Genomic DNA, 12,071 nt, shown 5'->3' with positions numbered 1-12,071 from the left:
CTTTTAGATAATAAAAGAACACCACGTGGACTAAGTAGGTAAAAGAAAAAAATATATATACTGGAAGAAAAACGCATATATTTTGTCTAAACGCATGACCCTACCCGAGTCTTAGGCTTATGAATATATTTTCTTTGTTTAAAACGAAATATAATTAATCGTTGTCTTCTTTGGTGCGCATGCGTACTCTACGCCGCCACCACCACCACCCCCTCCCGCCGGTGGCGGCCATTTTCTCTCCGCTGAGTGTAAACGGAGTGCGGAAGTGGCTCTAAACTTAAGGGTTCCGCCTTTAGATTTAGCGCTGTACCTTTCCAGCCTCCGCCGCTCTTCTGCCCCACGGACTCCCCTCAGTCACAGAGAACAGCCCAGGAGAAGAGATGGCTGGGCGGCTGCCGGCGTGTGTTGTGGACTGTGGAACAGGGTAAGTGTTTAGAGCCGTTTATCCTCCGGCGGCTCTGTGTGCAGCTGACGAGCCTGAGGACGGAGACTCGTTCGCCAGCGACTCATTTGGATTTTTCATTCCACCTTAAACGGTGTGATAGTTAATATTCTGGTACCATATACGCGGCCAGTTTAATCGACTGCTTTTGGGGGATTTTAGCTTCACTTTAAATGTTGCAGCTGTTATATTCTGGCGCCCTGTACCAGGATATAACCGCACTGTACTTAAGGTGGAATGGTCATCCAATAAGAAGCTGGTGAAGCGGGGTGTGTACGTGATTTCTAGCTCTTTTAGCCCAATTTACTTCGTCGCGATGATATGTATGTGTGTGTGTTTTCCTGTCCCCAAGTTTCCAGCTTTGTGATTATTATCATACCTTGATCATAAAAGGTCTAATGTAGTAGGAGTAGAGGAATTGGGTGGTGGCTGTGTCGCTGTGAAGCCTACATTTTGCATTCATTGGCTAGATGTCTACATTGCACATGTCAGACTTTGTCTGTGCATACGGGACTGAGGATGGTGCCAGTAGACCCACGACGATCGCTGTCGTATTTATATCACTCTAGCACTCTTCAATATCTCCATTGATGCTAAATTCTGCAAAACTCATTCTGACCGATCTGAGCATGCGCCGTTCAACTTCCTAATTTTACTGACAGTCCGAGCCGCTTCCTGCTTCTCGCTTTCTGCTCCATATATGGTCGTGTTCGACATTTGAACGTAGATTTAGTAATGTGTTGTTTTAGTGTTGAGTTTTATTCTTCTGCATCGTCAACTCGTAATTATTATACAGTTCCTGTGTAGTCAGCTTTGTGTTGTATCTGAAACAGTAGGTCGGCTTCACAACTTAGCGCTTGGTCTGAACCGTGTTGCTCCGCTTTTATACACAACTACATTCAGCCCCATTTACTTCACACAACACACACACTTCTATACTCCACAAAATACGGAAAAGGCGGTGTTATTCAGCCCTATATTCTCCCAACTGAAAATATACCATATTATAACCTTAAATTAGCCATATTTACCTAAAATAGCACCTATAAGACTATATTATTCAACCCTAAGTAGATACTCCACACAGCACAAAGAACAGATACTCAAACCTAAATTATATTCACCCTCTAAACATCCAACAAATGTTATTATAACCTTAAATCAGCCATATTTACCCCCAATAAGACTATATTATTCAAACCATAATTCAGTCCTATGTAGCTACTTCACCACACAGCACAAAACATTTTATTATTCAAACTTTAATTTGGCGCTTTATAATCCAAGCAATGTATCAAAAGTGTTTTGGCTTGATATACCTATTACTATTACTAGCCTGATCTCTCCTGTTCCTATGATTTAACAACAGATGAACATACAAGAGATGTTTATTGTCACATTGAAAATAGGAGTAATATATACCCCTAATTTTCATGGACTTGTATACGTATTTACTCACTCACTTTCTTTCCTTAGGAAACCTGAGTGTCTCTCTTTTTCACAAACAAATACAAATCCAAATGCTCATTTTCACAACATAATCCCTTTTCAGCAGGCATTTAAAATAGAAGAGCACATCTCTGAATTGAACCAACTATTTTATTGTTTTATGCATCAAAGCAGTGTATTGTTTATATATACACACATATACACACACACACACACATGCAAACACATACATACTGAATGCTGGACTTGAATATAATTTGCTAGATCTCTCTGAAGTGTTAGCGTGTAGAGACTTGAACATTCCACACTGCATACCTTTCCCTCCTCCCCTTCGCTTTTGGGCCATTACAAGCATCTGTTCTAAACATGGATGAGGAAGAGTGGGCTTTTTTTTCTTTCTTCTTCTTCTTTTTTATTTTTGCTACAGATGTGTCTCAAAAGAAGATGTAAGTGCGAAAGCCTCACATCCTCTCTTTGACCTGCACTCTTCTGCTTAGTCTACAGCACTGCTTTTTATAACTGCTAACGCAATGGAATGTAACCAGCATCTAACCTCATTATGTTGTGACAGCTTCTACTTCATTCTGAGACTCCTGTTCTGAAAAAATAGAACAATTCATGTTAGTTTGTTCTTCTCTAACTATGCAGAAGTTAGTGTGCTCATTTTTGATAGCCATTGAAGGATTTTTTTGTGTTGTTCCTGTCAAAAGCAAAGATTTTTAGAGTACAAGCAATTAATTCGAACGTTTTCATGCGATGCTCGACATGTATTATCGAGATTGTACATGTTTACATACCTTATGTTTTAACCAATACATCCATAAATGCTATTCAAATTTCCACACGTTATGAATGAAAACACGTCTTAACTGGTTAAACGTCACCTCCCACAGACCTACACACTCACCCCTGTCATGTACAGTAAACATTTTAAGGAGGCAGGCAGCATTTCGCTGAGGAGTTTATTAGGATTTTGGTACCAGGAGCTGGTTCCAAATATGAATTCTAAAATATGAATTATATTTATTTATAACTGAAGGTGTTTTCCAGCAGAATTAGACCCTGAGTCATGTTACTCGGAGGAAGAACGAGATTTTGTTGTCGGATTAAATCACTATGAAACAATTATGCAGTAAGAATGATCACATCTCCCTGGTGTGAAATGTGTGTATCTTACTTTTTTTTTCTCTTTAATATCGCCCAGCCCTACCTACACTTGCCAACTCCAAAGCTATTTTGTTTTAACTCAAACATGAACATGAATATAGCTACTTGACAAACCAAAAGACTCCCAATAACTATTATTAATTGTAAAACTAAGATGGGTCAATTGAATATACTCACAGGACGATTTGACTTTTAATATAATGTTTGATGTTATCTGTTTTAGTGTGTTTTAAGATTGACTATGATATCAGCCTGTCTGCTTTCCTTTAAGTCGTTTTTCAGATCGTAAAGTGTGGTTAATTTTAATTTCAAAGCTAAAGCGTGCCTATACGCCCATATCATGCAGGAACCTTTAAAACATGCAAATACTGTGAAAGGAGATAGTTTTTTGTTTTTGTTGATTTGGTTTTTTAATATGACAACGTGTTATCTCCAAAGGAAAACTTTTAAACCACAGTGGAACCTCTACCTACGAACTTGATCCATTCCGTGACCCGGTTCGTAAGTGGAAAAGTTTGTTTCTCGAGCCAATTTTCCCCATTTAAAACAATGGAAAAGCAATTAATGGGTTCCTGCCCCCACCCCGAAAGTCACCCTTTTTGCACTGATATATGTTTACAACACTCTCAAATTAGTAAAAAAAATACATGTAGCGTTACTAAAAATAAAAAAGAAATAGTGTTAACAGTAATAAAAAAGAAATAAAGTTTTAAGTGGTTACACATCGCTACCTTGAAGATGTGACGACTGGCTGGAGGAGTAACACAGGCACTGGCTGTATGACGGGAGGTGGGGGGTGGGTGGAATAACGGAGAGTAGGCGGGTGAATGTGGGGAGACGAAGCGTAGATACGGCTTAACTTAGCATGAATTTCGATGTCTGCTATTTACACTAATGCTAAATTGCTAAAGCTACAATTTGCTAATCTTAAAAGCTCACTCAAGTCTGGGCGCGCTCGGAGACTCGCCTATTGGGGTCAGTGGCCATTTCCAGACGCCGGCTCGGCGGAGGCCCGGGTTCGTTTCTAGAGTCATGGTTCGTTGGTGGAGGCAAAAAATATTCAAATGCCCGGTTTGTATCTTGGAAAGTTCATTAGTAGAGGCGTTCGTTAGTAGAGGTTCCACTGTACATTCAAAAGAGTGTTTCGCACAGTAACATTCAACTTTTCTGGAGTATAATAAATATCAGCCTATTGTTGAAATTTGTCAAATCAAAACGTGTTAGATTCAGGTATTTGGTTGTCAAGCAAAAAACTGTAAATCTAATATTGTGATAAATTCCTAATACAGTCCTCTACATACGAACCATTAGACTGCAGACTTGCAAAGATGTGAATGACTGTCTGTTTTTTGGGGTTTTTGTTTTTTCATTTTAACTTTCATTTCATGATGCAGTGCAGATGAAGCGAAGAGAGCCAGGACCCTGACATTACTAAATTGGTGCCAACAACATAAGGTGTTACATCTTGCCCTACGTCTTCAGTTAGTGATAACCCATCTTCCACTGCTGGCTCTTCCTTCTCCAGTCAGCAGCTGGTTTCACCTCACCACTCAAAGCCAGTCCTGTGTATATCATCGTACAGTGCTATATGATGTAGGCTAACTACAATGCTTGATGCCTAGGCTAACTTTACTGTTGACTACACCGATGAACTATACTATGTTCCTACACTGTTAAACTAACAGCTGAACAAATGGTACTCATCCAAAGGATGCCTTACTTGAAGCGTTTTATATGTTCCTAAAGAATGCTTTATAACAGCTATTCAGATTATTGTCAAAAGTTCTTCAGCAGTATCTTACTGGGGACCAGACGCCCTGATATTAGTCACTCATATAAAAATAAACACACACACAGGAAATGTATCCTCTGATCATAATAATGACAGAACATCTTGCTGTTGCTGTATGTCAGTCATGGTCAGGTTGGAGGATGTAGTGAGACTAGAGACTTGTGAGGTCATTATAATGCTTATAGAAAGCTTAACTTACCACAATTGGTTCCAACCCTGCAATGTGATTGGCTGAGAGATGTTCTGGGAGTGCCAATATTACACAATAATGGCACTCAGAAACACTTCAGACATTTCTCTACCTCATATACATATAACCTAGCAACAAAGCCATCGGTTACAAGACTTTTTCAGCATGGGACCAGTTCGGTTTTCATTCACACACCTAATTATGTACAGATTAAAATGTTGTGGCGCAGTGGACATTTGATCCACTTTCTGAAAACAAAAGAAAATCTGAATGAAAAAAATAAGTCAGTGTGGTTTCTGTGGAAGTGTCCAGTGTGACTTGAGGAGAATCTTTTATTCTTTACTTCTTCTCTTGTTCACCAGCACAGTGCTCTTTAGTATTTTATCAGCAAAATAGCCAAGAGGTAGTGTTGTGATAGGTTGGTAGCCTACCTGGAATCAGTGGCACATAGCAGGAACACGCAATAAATGGGCTGCCAGTTCTACATAAACACTCACACAGTGTAAAAAATAAATAAATATGTATCCTCAGACTAGGCTTTATAACTTACTTTATAGTTAACTCACTAAAATGAATTTCTCTTAATGAAGGTTTATGCAGTAAAGGCTTTGAATGAGAATGAAATTTAGTTAATTAGTGCATTTTGTATGTGATGTATTTATGGTACAGATGCATCTCAATAAATATGATTATCATCAATGTTAATTTATTTCAGTAATTCAATTCAAAGTGAAACTCATATAGGATCATTACAAACAGAGGGATCTATTTCAGGTGTTTATTTCTGTTAATGTTGGTGATTAGGGCTTACAGCCAATGAAACCCCAAAAGTCGTTATCTCAGAAAATGAGAATATTATATGAGACCAAAATAAAAATTGATGTTTAATTCTGAAAAGTGTCTAAAGGTATGTGCACTCAGTACTTTGTCGGGACTCATTTTGCATGAATTACTGCATCAGTGCAACGTGACAGGAAGGAGATCAGCCTGTGGCACTGCTGAGGTGTTATGGAAGTCCAGGTTGCTTTGATAGCGGCCTTCAGCTCTTCTCTAAGCAGTATATTAACTGTTTTTGCAAAGTTATCTAACACTGTTCATATTCACCAGAACATTATATGTGGATAATGTTTATTTTAGCCATAAATAAAGATTCTCATCTGTGTGTGGTGTAGTGGACAGTACACAGATTACATTTTTACATTTTTTTTTATTTAAAAAAAAAAAAAAACCAAAAAACATTAATTAAAGTATAAAACCATTAAATCTGATACAGTTCCTGGGCAGGTGTGTTTTGTCTGTTTTTAACTTCATTTCAAGTCATTTAAGTGACAGGTCTTTTTAAATAAATGTGTGTAAAAGGTCTTATTTTTCTGTTTTTCAGGTATACTAAACTTGGATATGCAGGAAACACAGAACCACAGTTCATTGTCCCATCATGTGAGTACATTTATCTGGAACAATGCGAGCTGTCAGTCTATATTTATTTTTTCCATGTATTATACTATACTATATTATCTAACACATTAATTTAAAATGTCCCTAATGCTATTCAACAGTGTCTTTATCCCGTGGCACTGGTTCTCTGGCCTGCTTCTGCAGCACCTCTTTTCTGCATGTTGTAATGTTTACTCAGTTCACATCAGGTTAATTATTTCTGTATTTCATTAGGTTCAGTATAAATTACACCACATTGCAGTTTGTAGAGTGTAATTTAGATATTATAAGTTAAAAAAGAATATTAAATACACATTTTATTAGTCTACAACAAGAGCAAAATTAAACCTGTTTAATTAAATATATTGTGTAGTACAGAAAATAAACATTTAACTTAAAGGAATTGGACGTTTTGTATGTGCCACTATTCTTGTGGTGCACTGTAGCTGTTGCGACATATCAAAAAACATTTTTAACAAAGATTTAGATCAATTATTATAATCATACACAAGATAAGATGTAAAACATCCTGTGCCAATCCATTAGAGCTTCACATAGGGCCCACCACTCACTCTTCCTACCTGCAGCCACCAAAATTCCTGTTGAATCCTACACCTCAACACTTTGTTGTTGGTGTTTCAGCTACGGTTGGTTGGTATATTGTGAGGTTTTCAATTATAGTAACACTTTATTTTTGCCATATCACTCCTCATCTCCAGAACAAGGATTGAGAACCCAGATTAGGGAAATTAACTTTTCATATTTTGGCGTATAGAATTGTTGCACAACTGTACTGCTAAACAGGTGGTGTGTGTGTGTATAACCTTATGACTAAGGTTGTTTTGGTTGGTAATTTCTCCAATGACGTCATTTCCAATCGTCTTTTGTGTTTGCTCAGGCATTGCTATCAAAGAGTCAGCCAAGGTGGGGGATCAGGCCCAGAGGAGGATGATGAAGGGTGTGGATGACCTTGACTTCTACATTGGAGATGAGGCAATTGACAAGCCCACTTATGCCACCAAGGTGTTTATTCTGTAGTTTTCATTGCACATAAAACAACACAATATAACTACATAGAGACAGCTCCTCTTCATTATTAGCACTCATTGGAATATAAATCGAACATATATTTAACACAAAGCTCAGAGCCATGTCGTAACCTGTCTCTGTTTTCTGCATGAAGTGGCCAATCAGGCATGGTATCGTAGAGGATTGGGATCTAATGGAGAGATTCATGGAACAGGTCATCTTTAAGTATCTGAGGGCGGAGCCTGAGGACCATTACTTCCTACTGGTGAGTAATGCACTTGTACATTTTCTACTATTCATAAATTCTGTTTATATACCTGCGTACTGATGATAATGATTCTGTAACAGACCGAGCCACCTCTGAACACACCCGAGAACCGCGAATACACAGCCGAGATTATGTTCGAGTCCTTCAATGTGCCAGGATTATACATTGCTGTGCAGGTACACTACGGTTTGTTTTTCTTTAGTGATGTATGTTAGTTACTTCATTTGATCAGGGTGTGCTTATGTGTGTTTTGTGAACGCTTTCAGGCGGTCCTGGCTCTAGCAGCCTCCTGGACCTCTCGGCAGGTTGGAGAGAGGACTCTTACTGGTACGGTCATTGACAGCGGAGATGGAGTTACCCATGTCATCCCTGTGGTCAGTCTCTCTCACACACAAAATGCAGTGAAACAATTTTATCTAAACCGTCCTTTGTTTAAATAATTATTGTATTTGTGCATTGGTTGGTTTGTGCTTTAGGCAGAAGGTTATGTGATCGGCAGCTGTATAAAGCACATCCCCATTGCGGGGAGAGACATCACCTACTTCACACAGCAGTTGTTGAGAGAGAGAGAGGTGGGCATTCCGCCCGAGCAGTCCCTTGAGACTGCAAAAGCTGTCAAGGTAGGTGTGCGTGTTAATAAGTGTTGTATTCGAGTTAGAATAATGGGAGTTTGAGTGGAGTCTTGTGTTACATTTATTTTTACTCAGAGCCTGCTTGGATAACCATTGGGAGTTCTTTTTATCGACATGAAACGTTTACAGTGTAACAATTCATGTGAATCTGAATCTAAAAAGACAATCACACAAAAGAATGACTAAATACTTAAATAAATGAGCATGCATGTAATACTTTTATTGTCTTAAAGCTTCTTGTGTGCAGTGTAAGTGCATAGGAACAACATAACAGTGGAATTTTAAGCATGCTGAAGAAGGTTGTTAAAGGTTCTTAAGTCTTAATCTCCACATTTTACACCTCGTTTTTTTTTATCTGTACAGAGTTGTTGCATTTTCTCGGGTGTGTGTGTGTGTGTGAGAGAATTGGGGGGTGGGTGGCTGTTTGTGTGTGTGTATGTACCCTACATTTCTGCCTGTATTGAAGTGATAAGTGTGCTTTAGTTTACGTCTTCATGAAATTTGAACATTCTGTTGGAGCTTAACTTGGCTGAGCTTAGTTGCGCTCAGTTTAACATAATGAAGTTGTTTAGCATAATGAACCTGAGTAACACTCGGGCGTCTTTGCCCTGAGATAAGCGATTAATTCTGACACGGCCTTTCGTGTAAAAGGATTTTAGAGGTTAGTCTAAAAATGTATTTCAGAGATTAATCTAAATAGGAATGCTCAGAATGCCCTGAAATAATGTGTGCGTAAACGTGTGTTCTTTCCGCAGGAGCGTTTCAGTTATGTGTGTCCTGACCTGGTTAAGGAGTTTAATAAGTACGACACAGACGGCTCAAAATGGATAAAGCAGTACACCGGAATCAACGCCATCAGCAAGAAAGAGTTCACCATCGACGTAGGATACGAGCGCTTCCTCGGTCCAGAGATTTTCTTCCACCCTGAGGTCTGCTTCTGCTGCCATACACACACATGCATCATAAAATAAAGCCTGCGTATATAATGCAGCACGCGTGTCTTTATAGTTGAGTTTAGTTTACTCTGTGTGTGTCTGTCTGACAGTTTGCCAATCCAGACTTCACTCAGCCAATCTCAGAAGTGGTTGATGAGGTCATCCAGAACTGTCCCATTGATGTTCGTCGTCCTCTTTATAAGGTAAATGCACACTTCCCTTGTCTTCCATACACCTCACTGCTGTGCGTTCCTAACATTATGATGGTGATGATACTTACTCAATGGAATCTTTGTGGACAATATTGTTTTAATGATTTTAAAACTAAAGCTACACGATGAAACGACAAGGGAAAATACTGTTAACCATTTACCATCAGTCTAAACTGTTATGTGCAGAGTTAACAGAATCATGACAGTTGAATGCTTTGTGGCTGGCTGTACTCCTCATCCGTGGTTTTGTGGGACATATATATAACTTTCAGTTCAATGACTTGATGTAGCTAACATCTGGTTTATATTTTTGATTTGAATGTACAAATTTGTCTATTTCCCCTTTGTAGAACATTGTTCTGTCTGGAGGGTCCACCATGTTCCGTGATTTTGGACGGCGCCTGCAGAGGGATCTGAAGAGAACTGTTGACGCTCGTCTGAAACTCAGCGAGGAGCTCAGTGGAGGAAAACTAAAGGTTTGAAGGACGGTTCCAACATGATTTAAATCTAGTTTAGTAGTCAGTTTACTTTTTAACAACGTGCTTGTTCCTTCTGCAGCCTAAGCCCATTGATGTTCAAGTCATCACTCACCACATGCAGCGCTATGCCGTGTGGTTTGGAGGATCCATGCTGGCCTCAACAGTGAGTTACACACATTTAATAACAACACATGGCTCTGTTCAGTTTTGTTTTTGATACATTTAGTGATAGACATTCTCAGGTATAATACTAGCCCTACACTGTTCCATATTAAGGAATATCTATAAATACAGAGAGGGAAAGAACTGGCATGCTATGATGAAAGTAAAAACGGCACTACAAAGGACTCCACATAGATTTTATACTGCCTTCTTCAACACAAATAGAAATGCAGAAGCCATTGTAGCTGGTATAGAGATTAATTGATAGCTTGTAGTGGAGGCTCTTACACTGCAACTTTAAAACCCTGTTTTATTTTCTTCCCACCAACAGCCTGAGTTCTACCAGGTATGTCACACCAAGAAGGATTATGAGGAGATCGGCCCCAGCATCTGTCGCCACAACCCCGTGTTTGGTGTCATGTCCTAAGAGTCCACTGACCTGTATACACATACGTTATCTCTCTCACACACATGTTAACACAGGATTGGGGGGTGGGCTTGTGGTAGGGCTGGGGACATGGAGTGGGCAACTGGAGAGAGAGGGAGAGCTCATTTCGGTTAACACCAAACCTGTCTGCTGGATCCAGATGATGAATGGTTTGTTTATTAGTTGTTTTTTTTTGGGTTGTTTTTGGTTACATGCGGTTATTCGACCAAAATGACTCCAGCTCTTCTCTGCCTCTCAGCTCAGTAACGTGGGAGTCTAAAAAAAAATGAGTTTGGAAACAATAATATTGGCATTCATGGTGGTTCTGCAGAAGACTTTTTGGTATGTGAGCGAGTTACTTGGTTCTAAAAGAGCTTCAACACGCCAGTCCTCTCCCCGTGTTTCTCCCCGGAGCCTCGTGCTCAGTAATGGGCTAAGCAGGTGCAAAATGATAGAAAAACAAAATCCAGATCAAGAAAAATGACTTTATTCTCCATCTTTGACTATTTCTGTGCTCTCAAGTTTAAAAAGGAAATCTTTAATACCTTTATCTATTTCATTTTTTCCTGCCTTTTCATCAAATTAGTTTTAAACGTTTGACTGCTTTTACCTCCAATCATATATTTCCATGTTTCTCAATATTGCAAAGGAAAAGTGTCTATCAATAATAGGACTACGATGAGCTTGAATGGGAACGACTATCAGACCAGTGTTGCTAATTTAGCGGACGTTTTTTTTTTATTTTATTGAACATCAAATTACAGCAGGTTTGGATTTGTAAATGCAATGCCTAAAACATTCCAATAAAGGCTTAAAATGGTTTCTACTAAATTGCCATTTTCTTTTTTTATTACACAGTGGTTTTCTGTTCTTCATTTCACTTTGTTTGAATTGTTTACTTTTATTGGTGTTTAATTTGGTGCCTGGTTGTAGCTGGTTTGCTCATTTGAGTGCTGCAGAAGTGCTTCTACTGGTGTTTAAGTCTAAAAATGTGGTCTACATGAGTCAGTTCAGCTGAACTGTGTTTCACATGGTATTACTGTTGTAGCTGATTCATTCAATGCATAATAACACCTCAGCTGACTTCTTGAAGGGTTAAAAGGCATTAAACACACATCTTTTAAAGCAGGAGCTTTAGGCCAGCCATAGTCCTGAGGTATGTAAAATCTACGCAATGGCAGTTGCCTGTACTACCTTCATTGGCCACACGAGGTCTCTTTGTCCAAACACAATTTTTAACACTCTATGAAATGTCCCTCTGAAAAGTTGAATAGCTCCAAATTGAACATTCAGTGCCGTATTTAATAAATAAATACATAAATAAAAAGGGAAAGACCCTTCATACATAATAGCATTTGCTTCTGAGTCTTAGCTCTGTAAGTTTTTACTTAATTAGTAGAAAATAAACCATTAAAAATAAGTCAATCCCAACTGCAAAGTGATTTTGTTGTAA

At 38.8% G+C, this 12,071-nt stretch overlaps 1 protein-coding gene across 1 annotated transcript; it reads left to right on the top strand.

The window, feature by feature from the left end:
• The first annotated feature begins 214 nt into the window (after positions 1–214).
• Positions 215–11,439, top strand: actr3 (actin related protein 3). The gene is made up of 12 exons (XM_066686215.1): positions 215–424; positions 6,422–6,477; positions 7,373–7,497; positions 7,658–7,768; positions 7,852–7,947; positions 8,038–8,145; positions 8,248–8,391; positions 9,159–9,332; positions 9,449–9,541; positions 9,901–10,026; positions 10,109–10,192; positions 10,523–11,439. Exons 1-12 carry the CDS (start codon positions 381–383, stop codon positions 10,616–10,618), a joined length of 1,257 nt encoding a protein of 418 aa, XP_066542312.1. The 5' UTR covers positions 215–380; the 3' UTR covers positions 10,619–11,439.
• Positions 11,440–12,071: the final 632 nt, after the last annotated feature.

The sequence above is a fragment of the Hoplias malabaricus genome, chromosome 12 (genome assembly GCF_029633855.1).
Source record: "Hoplias malabaricus isolate fHopMal1 chromosome 12, fHopMal1.hap1, whole genome shotgun sequence".
NCBI lineage: Eukaryota > Metazoa > Chordata > Actinopteri > Characiformes > Erythrinidae > Hoplias > Hoplias malabaricus.
Note: the sequence above shows the minus strand (reverse complement) of the source record. Positions and strands in the feature narration are given on the sequence as shown.